At 43.7% G+C, this 25,474-nt stretch overlaps 2 protein-coding genes across 4 annotated transcripts; both read left to right on the top strand.

Annotated features, from left to right (window-relative positions):
- The first annotated feature begins 9,521 nt into the window (after positions 1-9,521).
- Positions 9,522-12,302, top strand: rpsa (ribosomal protein SA). Its single transcript, XM_086171102.1, has 8 exons — positions 9,522-9,576; positions 10,224-10,395; positions 10,756-10,874; positions 11,155-11,400; positions 11,586-11,714; positions 11,790-11,949; positions 12,054-12,089; positions 12,167-12,302. The coding sequence occupies exons 2-8, from the start codon at positions 10,263-10,265 to the stop codon at positions 12,259-12,261; spliced, it is 918 nt and encodes a 305-aa protein (XP_086027228.1). The 5' UTR covers positions 9,522-9,576; positions 10,224-10,262; the 3' UTR covers positions 12,262-12,302.
- A 998-nt stretch (positions 12,303-13,300) lies between these two features.
- Positions 13,301-25,450, top strand: ubn2b (ubinuclein 2b). Of its 3 annotated transcripts, none has more exons than XM_086170770.1 (17): positions 13,301-13,912; positions 14,270-14,398; positions 14,488-14,589; positions 16,197-16,328; positions 16,457-16,560; positions 17,959-18,454; positions 18,579-18,649; positions 18,732-18,861; positions 19,403-19,509; positions 19,596-19,709; positions 20,053-20,196; positions 20,281-20,331; positions 20,416-20,458; positions 22,640-23,884; positions 23,970-24,171; positions 24,481-24,549; positions 24,781-25,450. In XM_086170770.1, exons 1-17 carry the CDS (start codon positions 13,598-13,600, stop codon positions 24,825-24,827), a joined length of 3,501 nt encoding a protein of 1,166 aa, XP_086026896.1. In that variant the 5' UTR covers positions 13,301-13,597; the 3' UTR covers positions 24,828-25,450. The 3 variants fall into 3 exon arrangements, with proteins under 3 accessions (XP_086026896.1, XP_086026894.1, XP_086026897.1); XM_086170768.1 differs by having other exon boundaries at positions 16,454-16,560; XM_086170771.1 differs by lacking the exon at positions 24,481-24,549 and having other exon boundaries at positions 16,454-16,560.
- The last annotated feature ends 24 nt before the right edge of the window (positions 25,451-25,474 follow it).

Genomic DNA, 25,474 nt, shown 5'->3' with positions numbered 1-25,474 from the left:
TGACCATGTTCCATTACTCATTCATTGAGAGTAAAATGACCCTCTCTTTCACCACTGGTTCTACTCAATCAACCTCCAAGACAAAAAACACCGGTTGAGCTGTGCCAACTTATGCTCCATAATCATTGGCCACCCCATCAGATCTCTAAACTTTGTCTACAATCTGCAATCGGCTTCTACAGGAGCCACCTCACATCCTGTTTTCAGCATTTGAGTGGCTCTCCTCAAACAACAGACTCCACTGTCCTGGCTGCAAAACACAGAGGAGGAGGGCGACCTTGTCTACAGAGCATTCCAGCTCCTCAACATCCAACGCCTCAGATAACCCCCCACCTCCACCCCATAAGTGTATTTTTTGTAGGTTTTGTATTGTTATAGATGTACAGCTTATTGTATAGATGTAGTTTATTATACAGATGTACTGTTTATTGATTGATGTGTGGTTCTTTGTATGTGTCCCCTGTGCCTTTCAATTGATCCTTTGGGACAACTAAAGTGTTTCTGGGTTTAAATTACCCTTTCTCTAAAGTTGAGGGCTCAGTACAAGATTTTTTGCCCAATTTAACCCATGATTTACTGCTGGGTAGGATCGGCACCAATCAGCACTAGTTGGGGACAGTTGGTGTAGGGGTAGAGACTAATCAGCAAATGTAGGAGGAGACGAGACCTAATTCAACCTCAGTGCTGTCAATCAAACGTAAGAATTTTTGAGTCAACTCTGAATGCAATCGGGTAGTGTGTGCTGATTACAAACCCATGTTACCGACAGCCAATGAAAAAAGTAAATGGTAAACAGGGAATAGGCATCAGAAGATAAAGGGGGTAGTAATTTGCCAAAATTTAAAAACAATGGCGAACAGCAAAGGTGGGTGACGGCATACCATGGACAACTGGATGACATGAAATGACAAGAAAGAGCAGATGAAAGGCTGATGAAATCCTTCTGGATTTGGAGTTGGATGAAATTTGACATCTGCATTTACTGCTGATGAGGAATGCAGCCAAGGCCTGCTTGCTGCGCTGCAGTAAGTTCGCAGGCTACAGTTGCATTGTGGGGAGTGTAGTATTGGTGCGTTCAAAATGCCAGCGGCGGCTGCGGCCTGCGGGCTGCTTATGATAATAATCAATTTCATCCTAGGGGCCAGAGATAATTTGTTCCGGCCCGCGGCCCTTGAAATACTGGAACCTGGAAATTCTGGTGTAAACTCTTGCAGAAAGGGAGAACATGCAAACTCCACACAGAAAAGCCCCCTGTTGGAAATTTATGAGAAACTATCTTAGTGTGCACTGCACCACCCTGCCGCCCAAGTAAAGAAAGACCTTTTCTTAAATCATATTGTGGTGGACACAAAAGGGTGTGGTCTCTCACCCCACAGGACTAAGGGTCGAGGGGCATGGATAAGCCAGGTATATATAGACGGTCCCGGATGTTCAAGTTTCAGTGTTATTTTTGGTGTTTCAATAAAGATTCAAGCTCCTCTAACGCCTCCGCCATCATTCATCGCCTGAAACACCACATTGGTGACCCCGAACTGTACATGTCGGACTCGGATGAAGCATGCAATGCTATCTCATGTATGGCGCCCCATCCTGCTCAGTCGGACCCGGCCGTCACGGCTGTCCGGCTGCTGGAGTTTTGGCAGAGCGGCCCGGCCGATTGGTTCCAACACGCGGAGGCGATTTTCCAACTGCAGGGAATTTTGTCAGATATGCCAGATATTTTTTGGATGTCGCGGCTCTGGACCAGCATCGGGCCATGGAGCTGTTGTGCAACCCTCCGCGGCGTGGCAGGTATGCTGCGTTAAAGGTGTTCCTGCTCCAGAGGTAGGGGCTGTCCGCTACGGAGCGGGTGGACAGGCTACTTTCCATGCCTGGCTTGGGAGACGGGTCTGCTGTGGATCTTATGGACGACATGTTGTCGCTGCTGGGATCCGACGACGGCGGGTTCCTTTTTCTACATTTTTTTCTGCATCAACTGCCGGCTCCTGTGCGCGTGATCCTGGCAAACTCCCAATGTTTAGCCGCTGGTGACTACCGCGGCTTGGCGGAGGAGGCTGACCGCATCTTGCTAACTTCCAGAACATTCGTTGTCCAGAGTGCAACTCCGGAGCCCTTGAGGACGGCGCTGGATGACGAGGATGCAGCCGTCATAGCTGGTGTCGTAGCTGGTGTCGTAGCTGGCGTCGTAGCTGGCGTCGTAGCCGTGCCGAGGCCCGTCCTACGTCTCCACGGCGCGGAAACTTTTCCACCAGCGATTTGATAGCAGGGCACAGCAGTGTGTTCCGCCCTGCTCAGTAGCAGCTGTGGGCGCCGGCGATCGCACACAGCTGTTGTTCGTCAAGGACTCGAGGTCTGGGCTCAGACCTGGTTGACTCTGGATCGCAAAAGAACCTGCTTCCACCGACAAGGGAGGACATGCAGGCCAGAGGCAGCGAACCGCTGTTGAGTGCGGCGAACGGGTCCGCCATAGACATCTTCAGTTCACGGTCGTTGTCGGTTTGCTTTGATGGCCGCCATTTTGAGTGGGAGTTTGTGATTGCCGCCATTACGACCCCAATTATTGGTACGGACTTTCTGTGTGCCAACGGCCTGTTAGTAGACATCGCGAACCGCCATCTTATTGCCACCGATCCCTGTGAGACAGGGGGTTTGGGCCAATTTTTTGGTTTCAGGGGATGTTTATCATCGGTTATTGGCAGACTTTCCGTCGCTGACGATGCCCACATTTTCCACCCGCTCATTGAGACACGGAGTGGAGCATTTTATTCCCACTGCAGCGCCGCTGTTATTTGCGCGGGCAAGGCGCCTGGACGTTGCCAAACAAGCGACTGCTCGGGAGGAGTTCGCTACTATGGAGCGTTTGGGGATCGTGAGGGCGGTCTGACAGTCCGTGGGACTCCCCACTTCACATGATGCCCAAGGCAGACAGATCTTGGCGTCCGTGTGGCGGCAATCGCAGGTTGAACAATGTGACCTTGGCGACTGTAACCCTATTCCCCACATCCAGGACTTCTCCGTGCGGCTGTCGGGCGCCACCATCTTTTCCAAGGTCGACCTGGTGCGTGGTTATCACCAGATACCCGTACATGCGGAGGATGTGCCCAAGACCGCGGTGATCACCCCCTTTGGTCTGTTCGAATTTCTTTGTATGCCCTTCGGGTTGAAGGGGGCCGCCCAGACCTTTCAGCAGCTCATGGACTCGGTGCTGCGTGACCTCCCGTTCGTTTTCGTTTACCTCAATGACATTCTGGTGGCCAGCCCATCGGCTGATGTACACCTGGAGCACCTAACTCAGGTTTTCTGCCGCCAAGCCGAGCATAGCCTCATTATCAACACGGCTAAGTGTCAGTTTGGTCTTTCGGCTATTGATTTCTTAGGGCACCGCATTTCACCGCCGGAGTGCAGTTCAGTTGCCATCGAAAGTGCAGGCAGTGACGGATTTCCCGCGTCCGAAGTCGGTCAAAGCGCTGCAGGAGTTCTTAGGCATGGTTAATTTTTACAACCGTTTCCTCCCTCATGCTGCTCACCTCCTTCGGCCGCTATACGAAGCTTTGCGCCCCCCACGTGCATGGGGACGCAAAGACAGGGTTGACTGGACTCAGGAACGGGTTCAGGCTTTTGACGGCGCTAAGGTCCCGGCGAAGGTGGCCCTCCTCGCCCATCCTGCACCCATGGCGCCGATAGCATTGACGACTGACGCGTCTGATGTGGCAGTGGGGGCTGTGGTTGAACAGTGGGTGGCGGATACCTGGCAGCCGCTTGCCTTCTTTAGCCACAAACTGAGGGACAGCGAACGGAAATACAGTGTTTTCGACAGGGAGTTGTTGGCCCTGCATCTGGCCACATGGCACTTCCGTTTTCTTCAGGAGGGTCATTCCTCCACGGCGTATGTGGATCACAAGCCGTTGACTTCTGCCCTGGCAAGGGTTGCCGAGCCATGGTCTGCCCGCCAGCAGCGACACCTTGCAGCTGTTTACAAGTTCACTACGGACATTAGGCATGTGGCAGGGAAGTGCAACCCTGTACAGATTGCTTGTCGTGGGTTCTCGATTGTCCTGTGCATGTCGGGATCGATTTTGCGGCTATGGCCGCTGACCAGCCCGGTGACACAGATGTCCTTGCACTGCGGTCATCAAGTACGGGTCTCGTGCTGGAGGATGTGGCTGTTCAGGACGGTAGCCCTGCACTTCTCTGCGATGTCTCCACTGGCCGGCCCCGACCGGTGGTCCCCGAGGTTTGGGGGCGTCGGGTTTTCGACTCTGTGCACTTGCTCTCACACCCGGGAGTCTGCGCTTCGGTGAAACTTGCCAGACAAGTTTGTCTGGCCCGGCATTCGTAGGGATGTGAAGCAGCGGGCTGCCGCGTGTGTGGCATGTCAACATGCCAAGGTTCAGCGGCACGTAAGAGCCCCCCCCTTGCGCCGTTCCTGGTTCCGGCCAGGCGTTTTGACCATGTCCACGTCAACCTGGTGGGCCCTCTACCCCCTTCGCAGGGTTTTACCCACCTACTCACCATGGTGGATAGGACTACTCGGTGGCCTGAGGTGGTCCCGTTGTCCTCCACGGCTGCTACGGACATGGCTCGAGCATTTCTGTCTTCTTGGGTTGCCGGTTTTGGTACCCCATCAGATATTACTTCGGACAGGGGTCCACAGTTCGTGTCGTCGCTCTGGTCGGCATTGGCTGGGTCTTTGGGGACGACGGTGCACCGTACGACGGCGTACAACCCTCAGGCTAACGGATTGTGCGAGCGGTTTCACCGGTCCCTGAAGGCGGCATTGTGGGCTGAGCTCTCGGGCGACAATATGGTGGACCGTTTACCATGGGTCTTGCTGGGGTTATGCTCCGCTCCTAAGGATGACCTTGATGCCTCCCCCGCTGAGCTGGTGCTTGGTCAGCTACTGCGTGTGCCAGGGGAGTTTTTGCCTGAGAGGTCTGCTCCATCTGTCCGTCCATTTGCACCCCTGGGTTCGCGTTTTCTGGACCCGGCCCACCACTGTTTCCCGCGGTCTTTTGTGCCAGCAGAGCTCATGTCTGCTTGTTTCGTGTTGGTTAGGCATGACGCTCACCGCTCACCACTGCAACCCCCATCTGATGGGCCATTCCGGGTGCTGGAGGCAGGCACCAAGAGTTTTGTTTTAGACATGGGCGGGCGTAGGGAGCGCGTCACACTGGATAGGTTGAAACCGGCGCACAGGGTGGCAGGTGAAGATGTGTCCCCTTTCCAGGTGCCCCGCTGGGGCCGCCCCCCGTCCAAGCCTGCAGTGCCGCCCATGCAAACACAGCGTCCAGCCCCTCCTGTTGTCGTACCCGAGGGCCGTCGGAGCCGTTTCGGCAGACTGATGTTTCCTGAGTCTCTTCTGGGTGTTCGGGGGGGGGAGGGTGGACACAAAGGGGTGTGGTCTCTCACCCCACAGGACTAAGAGTCGAGGGGCGTGGTTCAGTCAGGTATATATAAACGGTCCCAGATTTTCAAGTTTCAGTGTTATTTGTTGGTGTTTCAATAAAGATTCAAACTCCTCTAACGCCTCCGCCATCATTCATCGTCTGAAACACCACAATATATCCTTTATTTAACTAGAAAAAATACCATTGAGATTAATAACCTATTTTTCACAGGGGTTTCATTACATAAAATGTATGTTTGGTGCTTAGTACAATGTTATCTGGTCGCTTTCTTTCACCATTAGTTTCATCCCAAGTTAAGAATTTTTTCTGATGGTTCACAGGATTCACTTTGGACGGTCACCAATATTCAATGATACAGAATAACGCTTGACAACTACGTCCATAAAATACTTTATCAGAGACGCTTTTGACAGGAACATATGCACGAGGACACCCTGGGCCACAGTTTGATGATCCTCTTTGCGGTCATTTCATCCAACTTGGGGCCACATGTCTCAGACACCTGGTTGAAGAGACGGGTGGAGCTATGAACTGATCAGTATCTGAAAGTGAGTTGACCCCCATGGTGGGAAAGGATGCTAGTCAGCCCTGGCAGGTCCAAACCTGGTGAAGATCTGTTGGGAATGTGTGCCAGAGTCCTCTGTTAGAGGGAAATTCAAATCCCACCAACAGTAAACTTTGACCATGTCCCAGGGGAGTCAAAGGACATAGGGTCTGAGTGGGCCATGTTCTGTCATGCAATTTTAATGGCAGTAATCCCCAAACCTGCCAGTGGATACCTGCAGTGAAGGATGCCATTAAGCTGAAAAAGTTGTATCATTCTCCTTTGGCCATCAGGAGGCCACTGATGGGTGATTTTGCCCACAGTAGAATACAGCTTTGGCAATTACCAAGTTAAAAACTTGGGGATTGAGAACAGGCTTGTGAGGCCATGGAGAACTACTTCTGGACACCTTCTATCGAGCCGATCAGGAGGGGGAAGCAGTGTGCCGTCAACACTGTGTATTATGGGGATTGGATGCTGCTGACCTTTACTCATGACATTGTGGGTCGGTGGAGGGAATACTTCAAAGTCCTCCTCAATCCCACCAACAGACAGCATTACCTGGATGCCAGGGAAAACACCCACGATGGTGGTTCCCACTTTCTTAAATAGGGGAACGAAGGGCTGTTCCAACTACAGGGGACCATACCCCTTAGCCTCCCTGGAAAGGTCAATTTTGAGGCTACTGGAGCATTGGGACATCTAGTTGTTGAAGAATAATTATTATTATAATAATAATTTATCCTTTATTAATCCCTGTCGGAAAATTCATTCTCTGCAATTAACCCATCATGGATGAACCATGAGCAGTAGGCTGCTGTCAACCAGCACCAGGGGAGCAGGGGTTCAGCGTCCTGCTCAACAACGCTTTGACACACTGGGAGGAGCCGAGAATCAAACCAGGAATGTTCGGTTTCCAACTCCTCCATGAGTGTGAACCACCATGAGTGTGTCCTACTCATGAGTCACTGACTTTCTAGGAATCAATAAAGTTTTATCATAACAATAAGATATGAAAAATTACGAAGCAGCCGGCGCACTTGTTAGGATTACGGTCTCACGGCAAAAGGGACCTGACTCAAGTGGTCAACTGAGGCGTTTCTGTACTGAGCTTTCATGTTCTCTACATGCTTTTGTGGAATTTCTGCTAGTACTCTTGTTTTCCCCTGCAGCCCAAAATCATGCAGAAAGTTAAATTAAGACTGTTACCAGTTACCCAGTTACCAGATCCCCAGTTGCCAAGATGTTATTGTCCTATTGCAAATGTGTCAAACTCAAGGCCCTTGGGCCAAGTGTGGCCTGCCACATCATTTTATGTGGCCTGTGAAAAAGTCTTAAAAGGTCTGAGTGTCTTAAAATAAATAGGTCAAATGTTTACATTGACCATTAACTACATTTCCAACAATTTATTTTCATGTTACCCGTGAAGTGACTGAATCCCGCCATTAGATTGCAGTGTATCCACAAGTTAGCCCTCCAGAAAAACAACAATTGTCCAGGAATTAAAAGTAGCAATGTTTTTAGTGTTTACAGGTTTTTGTATTTATGCAGACCAATCTGCAAGGCTGTCTGCAGCCATTTGTTTTTGTAAAATTCTACATTTGTCACATATGTTCTTAATAGCTCACTATTGTTAGTTGAACTTATTCTGTTATTCTGCCCCTCTCAATTCTGACAAAAAAGTTTTTAACAAAGTTAATGTCATAACTCGTGCTGGATGATGTTTTTTCACTTGGATACTATTCACTTTGATCATTGGTTGATGGCGTAAAGTGGATTTCTTAACCTGACGATAAAAAAAGATTTATTTTGTAAGAGAGCAACTGGTAAACATATGTTTGTACATCTATGCAAATGCATATGCAACATTTTGGATTTGAAAGAGTTATTTAACATTAAGGTGTAGTTACATTTATTTTACATTACATTTGGTTACATTTAATTGTATTAATACTGTTACTGTTACATGTGGCCCTTTGAGAGCAGCCATTATGCTGATGTGGCCCTTGGTGAAAATGAGTTTGACACCACTGTCCTATCTGATCAATAATATTACCAGCTACACAAAAACGATAATAAAATCCTTCAAAATATCATAGTTTGTATAAAATTGTAAAAAAGACTTTTCTTGTAGGGCGCAGTTGATGTTTACATCGCAATAGTGTCAGGGTAGTGATGTCACAAGGTTGACTTTGGCTCAGCCCCATTCATTTTACTCTATGGTGCAAAAAATGTAATTCATACAACCCTTCTCATTTGAACCCAAGAGAGGTGTGAGCGAGGAGGAAGACAGAACTCAAAATGAGCTTTAAAATGAGGACAAACAAAGATGTGAAGAGGCAAGAGCCATTGCTCGGTCTTATGTCATCAGATGCTACTTCTGCAGTAGCAGTAGCGGATTTTTGACATTCTTGCTGGAGAATATCCTGCATCTTCTTCCTGTTTCTTTGAGCAGGCTTCAGTCATTTCGCTAAGACCTTTTGTCTGCTTGTGACAGAAAACTGCTGGCATGATGTTTTGCTTCAAATGTATCTGGAAAGAAGCAGTGAGAACACAGCTACGGCTCCTGAGGAAGTTGTATGCATCTACAAGCAACTTCCCACTTCTTTGTTCTCCTCTTTTCCCTGAGAAAACAGTGTCAATTCACTCCCTTTGTTTCCCTTGGAGTGGAAATTGCCCCCAAAAACAACACGATATGGCATTATTACCACGTATATTTTAGCATACCGAACGAAAGTTAACACAAGCAACCTCTATATGTCATCAACATGTATTGTCCTAGTAAAACAATAGTGGTGTCCTTAGGTTACAATGTATTTTAAATTGTGATTTAAAAAAAATGTCATGTTTTCATGTTTTTTAACAACAGATTCTCGTATGATTTAAAAAGCAAAGCATATCTATGCCTATTATCCTCCCAGGCAGGGTTCTCCTTCATAAGTGCGAATAACTGTTTTAAATGATTGTATGTCCCTATTTGTGGACTCTGTGTGGCTCTATTTTTTCACCTATTTTGCAGGCTAAGAGGGATTGAATGAATAAAATTGTTGACAATTGTCTAGCAATATTGAGAAATATCCGCAATTTTAGATAAACTACCCATATTGTTTATTCTTCAGCAAAATCTTTAAAATGTGTTTGCATAGTCTGCCTCTGAGGTCCCATCCGGTCAATGCCAGCTTCTACAGCGCTGGAAAATGCACAACAAATACACTTTCCTAAACACATTGCATTACCCTACATGACTCTGTCTTATGCAAACAGGATTGCCACAAAGGTCAGTCTTTCAGCAATAAGTCAGCGCAAAGACTGGGTCTTTCCATCTCCGACGTCCTACTAATTGGATTTGTGATTGGAGTATGGATTCTGTTGTATTTATATATCAATATTCACACTTATTTGATCATAGATTATTGCGATGAAGTAATTACGACCAGAAATTATTCTGCTGTAATGTTCAAGATAAATCATGCCCAACTCGTTTGCAAATGGCTGAAGTATGTATCGTCATACAGAAGAACCAACCAATCAAACGCGAGAAATCTCACTATAAATTGAACGTCATTTCCTCCTAGCGCCCTCTTTTACACGCGTCCCGCAGATCTTCATACGGCTTTGTTTCGTGTGAGTATTAATCGATTATATTATATTATAGAAGCTATAATAGCCACTCATATAGCCAGTGGGCGATGGGGTACACCTTAAGCCCCCAACAACGTTAATACATATTTGAGGTATCGCCTCTCCCACCATCCGCCGTCTTCTCAAAATGTCTGCTAACTGATGTAGCTTAAATGCTAATCGCACATGCGCCGACAAGATCGTGACTTCATTTACTCTCAGTCATACGTGTTCATGTTTTACGCAAGCTGTGTGTTTATGGAAACATCATGGTATAGCTCGGAACATCTTTTGAAACGTTAGCAGATAATGTATTGAAACCTCGAAACTACCACAAGTTATCTCGAACAATGATCTAGCAATAAAATGTCTGATGCTGATTAGACTTTCATCCTACCGTTCACTCTAGCTCTACAAGTCAGGCATGTTTTTTTCTTCAACTTGAGACAACTTTGTTGTTACATCAACTTGTTGTAATGACTACGACAGAAAACCTATAATAAATATTAATAGGAAAAGCATAAATCCTTTAACTAGTGATGGATAAGGCCCCATTTCGTTGGCTTCACTTACAATAGGTGGCACATACAACCATAAAGGCAAGAAAAAATTAGATTGATCAGATGATTAATGCTACCATTTTTCCCCAGCTCTCCCATCTCACTCGTAACGCAGGGAAAGAAGTCACGATGTCCGGAGGTTTGGATGTCCTTCAAATGAAGGAGGAGGATGTGCTGAAGTTCCTGGCAGCAGGAACCCATCTGGGAGGTACTAACCTTGACTTTCAGGTGGAACAATACATTTACAAGAGGAAAAGTGACGGTAAGTACCAAAGTCTTTAATGGAATGTTTCCCCTCCTAATACCTTTTTATTAGATAGTATGGTTTTCAGTTCTTTGATCTTAATCCTTGGTCACTGGTGGTGATTGCATCAAGACCTGTATCCTGGATGTTGTATAAATAATGAGGATGCAAATTACTGAAACCCTTTACTTAAACTGCCCCCCCACTGTATATATGCCCTAGTACTTAGCACATAAGTTTAACATAGCAAATAGGATAGCTTGCATGTATATATGCCCTAGTACTTAGCACATAAGTTTAACATAGCAAATAGGATAGCTTGCATGAGTTAAGTCAGAAAATCTTTTAGCAATTTAATATAAACTCCCTTCTCACAAGGTGTGTACATCATTAACCTTAAGAAGACCTGGGAGAAATTGCTGCTAGCAGCCAGGGCCATCGTAGCCATTGAAAACCCAGCGGATGTTTGTGTCATCTCCTCCAGGAACACTGGGCAGGTACAGTAAATCAAAATTTCTTATTTAGGTGGTCTTCAAGTTTTGAGACCAAAGTGTAAGAACAAATGCACACCATTAAAGCTTGGCTCCGCTGTCGGTGTTCAGGTGTCGGAAGTGTGCGATAGTAACAAGGCTGGGTTTTCGCTAACGCCATGAGGACTAATGTCCTTTGACTGGGGTTTGATGGTAACTTAAGCCACAGGGTCAACTTCTTGCCTCATGATACAAAAAAACATTTCCATCGGCATTAGATTTCTTAAATGTTTGTGTACCCCTCTAGAGAGCAGTGCTGAAATTTGCCTCTGCTACTGGAGCCACCACCTTCCATGGCCGCTTCACCCCTGGTACATTCACCAATCAGATCCAGGCAGCCTTTAGGGAGCCCCGTCTTCTGATTGTGACAGATCCTCGTGCTGACCACCAGCCACTGACTGAGGCTTCCTATGTAAACATCCCCACAATTGCCCTTTGCAATACTGACTCTCCACTTAGATACGTGGACATTGCCATCCCTTGTAACAACAAGGTAAGATTGACTTATGTACAGGGATATTCTAAGGATTTCAGACCTATTAGTCCCAAAGTCTTGTTATCTGCAGTGTTTTCAGACTTGTAGTCAACATTAATCCAGAAAAAATGAGCAAAAGTCTTTCTGAAGTTCCTGACTACACACAAAATTGAAAAGTTACTAGCCTGCTCTGATGTTGACAGGGTCACCACTCTGTGGGTCTAATGTGGTGGATGTTGGCCAGGGAGGTGCTCAGGATGAGGGGCACAATCTCCAGGGAGCACCCATGGGAAGTCATGCCAGATCTGTACTTCTACAGAGACCCAGAAGAAGTAAATCAATCAAGATTTTGTACTGAGATGTGTTAAGCGATTGCTGAATTTACAACTATACAACTTTGATTATAGATTGAAAAGGAAGAGCAGGCTGCAGCTGAGAAAGCTGTTGGAAAGGAAGAGTTCCAGGGTGAATGGACTGCCCCTGCAGCTGAGTTTGCCCAGCCTGAGGTTGCAGACTGGTCTGAGGGTGTTGCTGTGCCATCAGTGCCAATTCAGCAGTTCCCTGCTGGTAAATCCCGTTATTTGCAAGTCACTATTTTTTAACCCTTACAAGCATGTGGTATCATATGCTGTGTTATTTGATACTCCTATCATATGTCTGACCCCTTATAGCTGCACCAGCTGTGAAAACTGGAGAAGTTTTTTCTGGTGAGTATGTAATGAGAATTTAAAGTCATTAAGTAAATGTTAGTTACACAAATTTATAAATGGTATTGTCATTACAGAGGACTGGAGCACACAGCCTGCTACTGAAGACTGGTCTACTGCTCCCACTGCCCAAGCCTCTGATTGGGGGGGTGCCACTTCTGACTGGTCTTAAGCACCCATTTTGTCAACAAATAAAGTGTTTCGTACACTTGACATGGTTCTGTCTCTTTCTCCCCCAGACATCAATAATTTGGGCAGCGTTTTGTAGACCTGCAGGGAAATGCATGAAATTCCAGTTCTTGAAGTATAGTAATCTGTAATTGACAGAAATTATAGCATAGCTGAAGTGGTCTCAAACCTAACGATGTTTGACTGGAGTGCTTTGAAAGTATTTGCTTTTAAAGTGAGCCCGAGATGGGGTAAAACTTATCGTAGGAAGAATTAACTTCAAGAAAATGAATTAACCCAAATGGATAAGACTGTTTTAGAATTTACATTACATTGCAGTTGGCAGATGCTTTTATCCAAAGTGACTTACAATAGAGGACATAGGGACTGCAAATACACAATGCACAAGAAATATACAGAACAGTAAGCTTGGGTTAGTGAGTTGGTTTTTTTTTTTACAAGACACACACAAACGTACACACACTGCATAGCCTAACTTTGACTTTGCTTCAAAATGTGAAGCAACATCATAGAAATCAGTACATCTTATGATTTCTTTCACAATAATTGGGCAAGTAGCATACTAGGACTAGTCAATGTGATGAAAGATACAATTTGGCTGTTTTGGGCATGTTGGCACAATCTAAATATTGTAGATGCGAACTAAACTCTAGTCGCACATCTAGCAGTGCAATTATATCATTTCTTTTTTTCTTGGCTATCAGCGTTTAATCGTCTAAAGTTTGTCTTGCACTAAGCTTTAACGTACAGCTGAATACTGCCATTGCACAGTCACACGGGCAGAGCCTTGCAAAAACCTGTTCATCACTGATATTCAACCCAGAGACGATTTCTGTGGAGTCCCAACTGAAGTAGAGCCGCGATCTCAACGTTAATCCTCGTCACCCTGGTGGGCGTGTCCTGGAGCGGTCCCAGCTCTGCCATTGGACTAACATCGTTTCCTTTCTTCACCGACTTCCGCTTTCTTTTCATAAGCACGCCCAACCACGGAATAATGATAATAATGATCAAGATGGCTACTAGAGAATCCTCCTTGCTGTAGCTAAACACTAGTCTCATGGAAGCACCCCCAGCTGCGTTTTTTCACCCTTCAAGATCCTTTTAAATAACGGGGATTGAGCCAAATACTCTGCTATATGGATTTAGAGGATTAAGAGAAGTTAAAGTAATTGAGTTGGCTGCGATACTCATTCCGAGAAAACTAGCTACCAGCTAACTAGCTGTAGCTGTCGACTATCTCCAGGTTAGGTCTCCAAATTGAGCCTCTTCCCCCACCTCCCCTTGTTTCGCGTGCCCGGCGGGTGGATGAAAAGCTTCAAATGGCAGAGCCCAGGAAAGTCCCGTTCATTACCATTTCATCCTTCAACACATCGACACCGACCACCGACTCCAACAAGAAACGCCGCCGCGAAGATGAGGGCGTCGACGTCACTTTTCGGAGCACCGGTGAAGCAAGTATAGCGGCGCTCGGGTCAGGAGGTTGCGGAGGTCTTTTTGGGAACGCGAAAAGAGGGGACACCGAGACAGGGGACACGAAACCCACGGTCCGCCTCGACCTGCCCCTGAGAGAACCAAATGAGAGAGGTTCTACTGAATTCAGCTACAGTGAACTGGTCCTATCAACTGTTTGCCAGGTGAGTAGTTCTGTCAAAGCAGGCAGGCTCACACAGCAGGAGTTGCTATCCTTGAACGCCGCAGAGGAAGTGAAGTTTCATACATGCAATACATGCAATCAGAATTATTTGTTCAGCTGTGTAGTACGCATTAAACCATTGTTACCAAACTATTCCGTGTCGATGTTATCCACAAACACGTATCCTCATCCAGAAACATCGTCTGGAGATTTGTCAAGGTACATTTAGAACCAAGACAGTAGTAGATAGTGTATTAAAGGAGAACAGACCAATGAATGTGAATAAAATTTCAATGACATTTATGATAAATAGCAATTTTGGTGTCCTACCCCTCTCTTTTTTTTTTGTTTTCTTCAGGAAAAGGTTACAGGTACAAATGTCCATAAAGTGCTAACCCCTTCATTGGATCCCAATGACCCCTTTGCTGATGAGGAAAGGGAAAGATTGAAGCTTGAAGAGTTGGCCAGGAAGTTTGAGAGCAAATATGTAAGTGTTACAATGTTGCTGCAGAAGTATTAATTTGTGGATGTCTTTTTTTTAAGTTTGCTGAAGGATGTAATCCCCTCTGTCTACAGGGTGGCGGCTTAAAAAGGAAGAAGAAAGACAGGATGCAGGATCTTATTGATATTGGCTATGGCTATGATGAGTGTGATCCCTTCATTGATAATTCAGAAGCGGTGAGTTCCCAATTTACCAAACTGCCTGCATTACAAAAGTACTAGCAGCATTACTTGATATAAATCTGAGTTTTTTTTTTAAATTTTACCTAACATCCAGATGTTTTTCAACTGCATTTCAAGATAATGTTTTTTAATCTTGTTGACTGTAAAAAATTCCAAGTGGAATTTCGGAAGTTACGTATTAAGGCTTAAGCATTTTTGTACCATTCAAGGATTGTAATTTTTTCTGATTTGTGAAATACTATGTAATCTATTTATTGGAGGCATATATACACACACACATATGTATATATATATATATATATATACATATATATATATATATATAGTTATATACACATAAAATCAAGAATAAATAGGTATCTTTGTTGAAAAATGCTTAAAAATTGTTTTCGTTTTTTTTTGTAACATTTTGTTAAGAGCTGCTAAGATTGATACCAGTAGTTGTAATCTCTCTGATTCAAATAAAAACAAATTATTGCAATTGGTGACGAGCATGAAGAGAATTGTGTTGCACATATATTTTTCAAGACTGGAGCTATTTATTTTCATTCTTTTGTTAAATCTCAAGATGTTGTGCACAGAATTCATTCCTCAAATTTCCACAACCCATAAATTGAAACTTAGCATAGATAATTATCAGGAAACAAGAACTTGATAATATTGTTTTAGGAGGTGCGCTTAAGTTCATAGTAATTTTAAATATGACTCAAAGTAATTTATAACTATCAATTAATGATACAAGTTCGTATTTTGATTTAGTTTCTGTACAAATGTAGTTTGTTGATGTTTGAAAAATTGTCTACTTTAAGCCAGGTCATTATGCCTGAGGACTTAAAGGGCCTGCCACTTAACATACCAAGAGATCCCAGGATTAGCGAAGGTGGGAAATAAAGCCTGATAGTTCTGGTAAATATCGAACAAGAGAAGGAAACTAAAGAATGGGATTGTTATAGTGTTGTGGCTCACATGAAGGGGGCAAAAGAAAATCAACTAGTGACAGCAGACACTGGGTGTGGCAGTGATGGCTGTTTGGCTTGCAGGAAAACTACAAGTGGGATGATGTGAAGTGATACACATCATCCCCCCGTTCTTGAGCTACAAAAAGGACCCTGAGGACCTCAATATGCTAGGAAGTTGCAGGATTGCATGGAGTCTGGATTTAGTTTGCGAAATTAACTTCAAAGTACAGAGGAAAGACTGAAGTGCAGTATGTGTGCCAGGGGCTGATAACAAATGGCTAAGAATTATTTAGGTGTCCAGGCCAGAGGAACAAAATCAGGTATCCGAAGGGGGAACAGTGTATGGATCCTGACAGGACACTGAGAGATTAGGGGAGGTTTTGTGGGTTCCAGTATCTGCAAAAGTAAGGAGAGTATCCCTTACTCTGATTCACAAGCTCCTTTCTAGTTGGGTATTTTGTATTATTGAGCACTTGCCATGACTTAGAGTAGATGTTCATTTGTTTGAGAAGTGCAAGAAAAGTTAAAATCTCGTCAGGAAGGCAAAATATTAGATACAGTAGTCATTTGCTTGCTTAAAGGTGTTCAGCAGTTATTGTAAAAGACAATCAAACAATAAATTTGAATCTCCTTTGTGTGCAGTATGATGAGCTTGTACCGGCCTCTCTCACCACAAAACATGGAGGCTTCTACATCAACACAGGCACACTGCAGTTCAGAGCAGCATCTGACTCAGAAGAAGAAGGAGCCAGCACAGAAAATAACCATTTCAAGGTATGTTCCATTTACTTGGATATTCAGAGATTTCATGTTCATCATAGCAAAGGGACAACATCCAAAAACTACTCAACCACTCTGAAAACTGGCATACAAATTAATAGCCATATCCTGTGTTACAGAAGATAAAAGACAGTGAAGAAAGGGTGAACAAAAAGAGACGGAAAAAGCCAGATGGAGGAATTCTGGAAGACAAGAAACCTAAGAAGAATAAAGTCACAAAGCCAGGGTGAGGGTTTTATTTTAATGAGGATTTCAAACAGGCCATATGTTTTCGTTACATTTTCCATAAGGACAGTATATTTGTATTTCTGTATGTATGAATGAATGCATGAATAAGTCCACCTCTAGTGGGATGACTAGTACTTTTAACTCTGTTGTCAGAGGGATAAAAACCCATGGCGAATGAAAGTGACATTATTGGTCAATAATGCGAACATGTTGCCTGCTTTTTTTTCGCAGTCATTTTCAAAATCTAATGTAGTCCAACCCATTGAATTTCAGTTAGAGCCGGCTTGTCATGGTGGATCTCTTAATATTTATCAGGTTTCGGCAACGTGGTTCTGGTTGAATTTGGTCATGTCGATGAGTGTGTTTGCACATCAATCGGGTGGGGTGGGTCACTTGAGTCAGAATTTGTTTTCCTTGATTTGATTTGTGTGTTGGAAAAACAAAAGAGAATTTGGGTTGCTCACCTCAATTGATATTTGAATGGAGGATCATAAGGGTAATGTGTGAGTCTTAGGGGAGGAGCCCCATAACAAGCCCCATTCAACCTAAACCGGTCCCAACCAGTCACAATAAAAAGAGCTGTCAAAGAAAGACCATGACCCGGATGACCAAGAACCATCATTCAATTAACTATTACCTGAACACTTCAACAGTACTGTCCTAATCATGAACTATTATTGATATTATTATTAAACAGTCTCAACTTAAAAGAAGGTAAACATGGACAACAAATGGCCCTGACCAGTTGCTTTTCGCAATCGCTGTTTTGATATTCGCACTAATTCATCTTCATCTTCTGACACTATTTCTTGTGTCCCACCTATTCTTTTTTATCGGTTAGTGATAACATGTGCTTGCAGTTGGGTTGGTAATCAGCACACATTACCTGATTATGTCCAGCGTCAGCTCTTAAAATTCATGTTTGATTGACTGTGACTGAGGTTGGGTTGGGTCTACCCCCCTCACATATTTACAGATTCAGGTCTTTACCCTTCACACACTACAGATTTTTTTTTCCTCAAGTTTTTACCAAATTGGTAACAGCTGTGAAAGATCTGTGAACCTAGATTTAGCGTGACATTATTAACTCAAAATGGCAAGCCTAAGTTGTGCTTGGTATATGTCACATTTTTGCAAGACCCATGAATTAGACAAGTGTACCAAGGATCACCTCTTTAACCTTCTCCAGGCAGATGTTGCAGATTTGCGACAGCCAAATATCAGATTTTTCCTGCAACTACAACTTAATTTGAGCCTGAGAGGGTTAAGTGAAATTACTTAAGCAGACTATGAGTTTAAAATGTCAACAGGATGTTCACCTGTTTTGGATGTTTTTTTTACAGCCACTTACCTTTTTTTTGTATGTGTGTGGCTTGTTTTCTGGGACCTCTGGTAGAGTTTCATCCCTAAATGTTTATCGGCCAGAAAAGAAAAAGAGGAAGAAGCTCATGAAAGATTCTCTCCACCTGGCCAACATGCTGCGCCGCTTCACCAGGGAAAAGGAGGAGATGCGAAAGAAGAACTTGGCTGCTGCTTGTCTTCAACGGCCCAGTGCTAAAGTGCCTGCTACCAGTAATGCAGTTGTCAACACCCATGCCAAGCCGTCTTGTGGGAATGACTGTAGAATTACTGACCTCACTGCTGACCCAGCAGTGATGTCGCTTTTGGGATCAGCCAATAATGAGATGTTACAGGACATGATGGGGGACTTGGACTTTGGGATGCTGGACTCTCCTCAGCCATCCATTCCAGGTCAGATGGAGAATGGCTCCTTTGGAATGGGGCATAAAGCAGGTGGTGGCCGTGTGGCACAGAATAATATGATGCCCTCACCTCCCCTGCCCAGTGGACTCCCGGGCCCACTCTCAAAGCGCATTGAAGATCTAAGAGCGGTATGAGCTTCACAAATGTCACTTCAATCCGAGTTAGCATATACAAATCTCATTTATTCATTACTGAAGACAATCAATTTTTAATATTGTCGTGTGTGTTTCTAATGCTTACTTTATGTCTCAGGCATCTCGTTTGTTTGATGAAGAGGGCAGGAAAAAATTCTTCACATTGGATATGAACAACATTCTGTTAGAGTGAGTGGCAGTGATATGTTCCTTTCTGCAGGATTGCATAGGATGTCAGTTTAATGTAAAATTTCACTTTTATATGTTCCAGTATTGAGTTGCAGGTTCAGGAGCAACCAGCCGACGTGCGCTCAGCAGTCTACTCTCACCTGGAGGCCTTTGTCCCTTGCAATAAAGAAGCTCTGTTGAAACGCCTTAAGAAACTTAGCCTGAACATCCAGGTGTGTAGTTGCTGCTTGGTATTTTTGTTTTACTGGAAAAAAAGCTGCACTTTTTAAGTATTTTTTTTCCTAAAGAAATTCAGGCCACAAAGACTGTATAAGCAATGTCATTTGCTCCACTGTCACACCTATCAGATCTACTTTCTTAACCCACTTTTTTTTAACAGTGTCAGGTGTCAGCATTCGTATTAACCATTTTGTCATGCATATAAGGGCAAAACCAAAACTTCGGATAATAAAAGATTTATTACAAAAATAAAGAAACTGTATTAAAACTGAAGTTCAAGGTATTAAATACCATATAAATAATCATAGCGTTTTTTTGGATTGTAATAAAATGGAAAATGACAAGGTTACTTACTGAAAATTTAAACTGTCCTTTCTATAAAAAGGTATATCCTTTATAATCTAAGACTAAGACCTGCTGCCACATGTGGATGATAATGATAGTTCATTCACAGGAAATTAGTGCAATAGTTAAAGATGTAGTAGTGAACTGTTTTGTTATATTTGCTAACTGTTCTCTGTCCTTTTCAATCAGGATGACCGTCTGAGAACTCCCCTGCTGAAGCTCAAACTGGCTGTTTGCAGCGTAATGCCAGAGCAGATTGCTCGATACAACATGGACTGTATTGCTAAGGTGGCAAAGTAAGGGAACTTTTTTATAAAATGTTATTAGTTTTGTTCTGATCAGGGTTAACTTTTATACATGCTACTAATTTCTTGAATAATAGGCAACAATCTGAGGAAGGAGAGAAAAATGGGTCAGAGGATGATGATGATGAGGAGAAACCAGGCAAAAGAGTGATGGGGCCTCGAAAGAAGTTTGTCTGGGATGACAAACTCAGGTCAGTTACACAGAGGCTGTGATACTCTTTACACATTCAGCATTAACTTTTTTTGAAAAGGCTCTTAATCGATATATTATTCTCAATAAATTGTTAACCAATTCAAAATGTTTTCTGTGAGCTTGCAAATTGTTAGGACCTGATTTACAAGTGAGTGACATAAAATAGAATAGTGTCCATAAACGTTTCCACTACATCGATTATTCTATCATACCCCATTTGTTATGTCTAGATTTGAAAATGTAAAAATGTAACATATGCATGTTTATGGTCTTATTTTATGCCATTTTATCCCATGATCATCAGGTAGTCTTCTGCTTCAAAGATCCTTTGTGCTTTGCAGGACATTACTGTGCAATTTGATGCGGGTGAAGCTGAGCTGTTATGAGCTTGAGGCCAAGCCCTCTCTGTCTCTGGAAGACTACCTCAAAACCTTCATGGAGAATGAAGTTAAACCTCTCTGGCCAAAGGGTTGGATGCAGTCCAGGTGTTTATTTGTTTTATAGTATTTGTAATGACTGGTGAGGTTTCAACCCTCTTCATCCTTTTTTTGCTTGTGTTTTCATCAAAGGATACTTTTCAAAGAGAGTGTCATTGCTCATGGTCACCTCACAGGGTACACGTGAGTGATGCAACATGAAATATATCTTTTAAATAATTGATTCATGTTGTAGTTACATCAACTGATGTTGTTTTATTGTTCTAGGGCAAAGAAAAAGATGGTTCCTGCAACTAAGTCCAGGCCAAAGGTGAGTCTGTGCTACTTTAGCTTGCTTAACTCTGCTCAGTTTAAACTTCCCAAAAGATAATATCCTATATTTTGATACAGTCAGAAACAATTATTTCCCTAACTGATATTGAAGTGTGAGTTGTAAAAACTGAGTCCTGGTCCTGTCCCTGATAGAATATGTGGCTCTTTTATTTTTGATGGTGTTTCAAAGCAGGAGTGATGCATACCTTGCAAAATGCGTAAGCTTGCAAAAGCAATTCAAAGTAAGTATCACCAAAAACCTGATAAAGTAAACTGTTGCTGAGGCTGGCACGAGATTGAACTGAGATAAGGTTTCAGTGCTAAGCCCGATTAATCTGTAACTAAGGGGCAGGGCAAGATGTCAAGCTCAAAAAATTGACTTATCGGTCATTTAATTTAGCACAAATATGCAAAAAATGTTGATCCATCTAAACGGTCAATGCTGGCCAGCAATCCTCTGAATATCACCAGGAAGAACAGTTCTTAAAAGCTGCAAAACACTAAGTAAACCAAAGCTACAGTGGGGCAAAAAAATTCTCCCACTTAAAAAGATTATAGAGGCCTCTACTTTTCATCATAGGTACACTTAAACTATGAGAGACAGAATGCAAAAAAAAATCCAGAAAATCGCATTGTCTGATTTTTAAAGAATTAATTTGCAAATTATGGTGGAAAATAAGTATTTGGTTACCTACGAACAAGCAAGATTTCTGGCTCTCACAGATCTGTAACTTCCTTTGTAAGAGGCGACTTAGTCCTCCATACGTTACCTGTATTAATGCCACCTGTATGAACTGGTTATCAGAATAAAAAAAGATACCTGTCCATAACTTCAGTTGTGGACAGGATGTGCACAGTCACACTCCAAACTCCACTATGGCCAAGACCAAAGAGCTGTCAAAGGACACCAGAAACAAAACTGTAGACCTACACCAGGCTGGGAAGACTGAATCAGCAATAGGTACACAACTAGGTGTGAAGAAATCAACTGTGGGAGCAATTATTAGAAAATGGAAGACTTACAATACCTCTTATTATCTCCCTCCATCTGGGGCTCCAAAATAAGATCTCACCCTGTGAGATCAAAATGATCACAAGAACAGTGAGCAAAAATCCCAGAACCATGCGGTAGGACCTAGTGAATGACCTGCAGAGAGCTGGGGCCAAAAGTAACAAAGGCTCAGTAAAACACTACGCTGCCAGGGAGTCAAATCCTGCAGGGGTAAGCATCCATCCGAAGTTTGCTAGAGAGCATTTGGATGATCCAGAAGAGGATTGGGGGAATGTCCCATGGTCAGATGAAACCAAAATAGAATTTTTTGGTAAAAACTCAACTTGTCGTGTTTGTAGGAGAAAGAATGCGTAGTTGCATTCGAATAAAACCATACCTACTGTGAAGCATAGCGGTGGAAACATCATTCTTTGGGGGTGTTTTTCTGCAAAGGGACCCGGACAGCTGAGTCATGTAAAGGAAAGAATGAACGGGGCCATGCATCGTGAGATTTTGAGTGAAAACGTCCTTCCATCAGCAAGGGCAGTGAAGATGAATTGTGGTTGGGTCTTTCAGTATGAGAATGATCCCAAACACACCGGGCAACGAAGGAGTTGCTTCATTAGAAGCATTTCAAGGTCCTCAAGTGGCCTAACCAGTCTTAAGATCTGTGTTGAAAATCTGTGTTGCCCAGCGACAGCCCCAAAACACCAATGCTCTAGAGGAGCTCTGCAAATACCAGCAACGGTGTGTGAAAACCTTATGAAGACTTACATAAAATGTTGGACCTCTGTCATTGCCAACAAAGGGTATATAAGAAAGTATTGAGATTAACTTTTGTTCTTTGACCAAATACTTATTTTCCACCATCATTTGCAAATAATGTTTTTTTTTTACACTCAAACGATGTGATTTTCTGGATTTTTTTTCAAACTCAGGCCTCTCATCTTTTTAAGTGGGAGAACTTGCACAATCGGTGGCTGACCAAATACTTTTTTACCCCACTGTATGTAAATGTAACTTTGTAATCCCATTTTTGAAATGCTATAAGACCCCCTTGGAATGTTCTTGTGGCTACAGTTGAATATTATGGCAAAGCTTGTCATTTGAAGGCAGTTTTTGACATTCAGACATGGAAGTGTTTCAAAATTCTGATTGCTGAATTATGGTAAACTTCTATTTTTTTAGGAGGCTGTGTGGGTACAGGGCACCACTCCTTCAACAAGTGCCACTCCTCCTCCAGTGTCCCAGGATGCTAAGCGACCATCTCAGTCAGATTCTGAACCCATTTGTCTTGATTCCCTTGATGAGGACCTGACAGCTCCCTCGCTGGATTCCATCTCACAGGCCCTTGCCATCCTTGGGAATGCAGCAAAGGGTTTGGCACAGGGTGACAACCCTCCGTCTCCAGAAGCAGTCAAAACTGCTCTGATCCCCTCTTTAATTCATGTTTCGCCTCTCGTTCAGCATCAGAAAAAGAACTCTATCAACACAACCAGCTCCAGTTCACCTCACTACATTACCCCCGCTTCGTCTTCCTCCACATCCTCGGCTCGGCCCTCTGTCACACCTTCACCTCTACCCTCAGCGAGTGTGGAAGGGCTGGGGGGTGTAAAATGTGTCGGACAGGTGCCTAGACCCCCAGTATTGAATACTCAAAGACCTATTGGTGTGGCTAAAGCCACGACGCCTGCTTCCCCATCTAAATCACGACCACCACCCACTGCATCTCCACTTGTGCCCCCAGGATCAAAGATTGGGGTTTCCACTTCCTCTTCTGGCCTCCTCAAATGTAGCAATAACGTTAAAGCCAGCAGTGGCGACACTCTGATTGTTACTTCACCTCAGTCAAGGCCACACACCCTCCCATCACCTGCGCACATGACACCCAAAACTTTCCAGACGACCCGCCTGTCTCTGACCCCACAGAGCAAATCATCGCTCTTACTACCTGGGGTTCAGCCTCAGCAGAAATCAAATTTTATCACCCCCATGCATGCCACTCTGACTAAATCCACCCACAGCAGTATCCCACCCATTGTCAAACTCACCCCCCGCACCTCTATCACTGCTCCCACTACAACCTCAATTTCTCAAAGCCCCAGGTCTCAGGCAAGTCCGTCCATACACCAGTACTCTCCAAAAAGCCAAGCAGGCTTCCGCCCACCTTTCTCAGGTGCCATAGCAGGAACAGCTAAAGCAGGGCAAGGCAGCTACACTCCTTTGGGCAACCAGAAGACCCCTAACAGCATTAGCACCACCAAGACCAGCCTTAACACCTCATCCATCAGTAAACATTCAGGATCAAGTGCCTCCTCCACAACAGTCTCTTCCAACCCAGGCTCGCGTCAAAGGCCGGGGAGTGGGACGCCTCAGGTTACAAAACCAGTCACGTCTGTCCCATTGACATCAGTCTCTTCTCAGTTGCCACAGGTTAGCAAATTGCATATTACCACTGTTCATATTCACAATATATATATATATTCTTCACATACTTAAAATCTTTGTATATGCACAGGTCTCTAGTGCAGGTAGCAGTGGCCTGCTTGGGTCAGCGCCATCTCTTCCCCTCGGATTTGGGATGCTTGGGGGTCTTGTGCCTGTCTCGCTGCCCTTCCAGTTCCCCCAACTGCTAAACCTGCCTCCACTGGGGACTGCAGGCTCCAGTACAGCAGGCTCTGCAACAAGTAGTAATAAACCATTCTCTACACTAACCCAGGGTGAGTGTGTAACTTAGAGCTGGCTTAAATTGCTCAAATAAACACAACCCACATACACTATTAACAAATATGACGTCGTTTGTTGAAAGTTGGACCAGTCGGTTGTTCATGTGCTGTCTTTTTGTGTCTAGATGTTAACTTACACTTTTTTATAAGTTTGTTTTGCTTCACTTTAAGGCCTTCTCCTTTTTGCTAGCTGTCATAATCCTCTCCTTTCCCATCTACTCGCATCCTCTCCTCCACTCTCCTGTGTTTATAACTGTTGTGCCCCCATTTCTCCCTTTCTTTTTCCCCTGTCCTGTCTCTCAGAGCTGTATAAGAGTCTCCAGTCAGGGTCTCAGGTTGCTCTGCCTCCTCACTTGCAGCTCGCTTTCTCAGGTAAAATGAGACCCTCTCTCCCCATAAACCTCCCACTCCATTTTCTTGGTCTCCTCAAAATCTATCAAACAACTGTTCCATCTTATGTCTCATTTCTGTTCTTTGGCTTGTTGGTTGTGACTGCATGTCTTCTTTCAAGTTACTTGAATTATGTGACCTCAGGCATTGATTATCTTTTGATCCATCAATCCTTTCTGCTGATCTTTCAAGTACTCTACTATTTCTGTCCAGATGTCAGTCAGAGCCAGAAAGGAGACACCAAGAGAAAGACCCTATGATATGAGCTTGATGTCAACGCCTCATGGATGCTGTCTATCACGATGTTGGGACAAATCGCAATGGCAAATCGACAGACCACTTTCAATCAGAGCCTAAAATAAAGACAAGGCTCCACTTACCCAACTTGATCTAAAAGGACAATTTTTCCATGTTTAACTTTTTCTAGATGCTTTGATAACTTTTAAATACTTTTCTCATTAGGATTGTTAAATGAAAAATGCAGCTTGTCAATGTTTACATCATAGACCTCTATCACTGTGGACAGGGGGATGGAATGAATGAATATTTTTTTTTGCTGTGTTTGTGGTTAGTGAGTAATTGAACATGTATTTTTATATGCCACTCGATGAAGCATGGTCAGTGTCTACTTGGTGATGTTTTAACCATATTTATCAGCCATTCTTGTATGAAATGTAAACTACATATAGCTTAATTTGAACATTTGAGATGTCTGCTTTTCATCCTACTTGAATTTTTCTTTCTGTATAGTACTCAAACCAATGTACCTAAATTTTTATCCCACCACAAGGTCATCTGATCCAAGTTATATATTAATGTTTGAAATCTGCTGAGTGGCATTTCTAGAGGAGTATTTCCAGCAATAAATTTTTTTTTGTCAACCGTTCTTTAACTAATTCACAACACC

The sequence above is a fragment of the Fistularia commersonii genome, chromosome 23 (genome assembly GCF_037954325.1).
Source record: "Fistularia commersonii isolate RoL2024-O1a breed Wild chromosome 23, RoL_Fcom_v1.0, whole genome shotgun sequence".
Taxonomy (NCBI): domain Eukaryota; kingdom Metazoa; phylum Chordata; class Actinopteri; order Syngnathiformes; family Fistulariidae; genus Fistularia; species Fistularia commersonii.
The sequence above is the reverse complement of the archived record's forward strand: the minus strand, read 5'-3'. Positions and strand labels throughout refer to the sequence as shown.

Excerpts from the sequence above, each read along its gene's own strand:
- rpsa (XM_086171102.1), top strand. The coding sequence starts at position 10,263 with ATGTCCGGAGGTTTGGATGTCCTTCAAATGAAGGAGGAGGATGTGCTG. Across the intron at positions 10,875-11,154 it reads CCTCCAGGAACACTGGGCAG|AGAGCAGTGCTGAAATTTGC; the intron begins GTACAGTAAATC and ends GTACCCCTCTAG. Across the intron at positions 11,715-11,789 it reads TCTACAGAGACCCAGAAGAA|ATTGAAAAGGAAGAGCAGGC; the intron begins GTAAATCAATCA and ends CTTTGATTATAG.
- ubn2b (XM_086170768.1), top strand. The coding sequence starts at position 13,598 with ATGGCAGAGCCCAGGAAAGTCCCGTTCATTACCATTTCATCCTTCAAC. Across the intron at positions 13,913-14,269 it reads TCCTATCAACTGTTTGCCAG|GAAAAGGTTACAGGTACAAA; the intron begins GTGAGTAGTTCT and ends TGTTTTCTTCAG. Across the intron at positions 24,550-24,780 it reads CTTGCAGCTCGCTTTCTCAG|ATGTCAGTCAGAGCCAGAAA; the intron begins GTAAAATGAGAC and ends ATTTCTGTCCAG.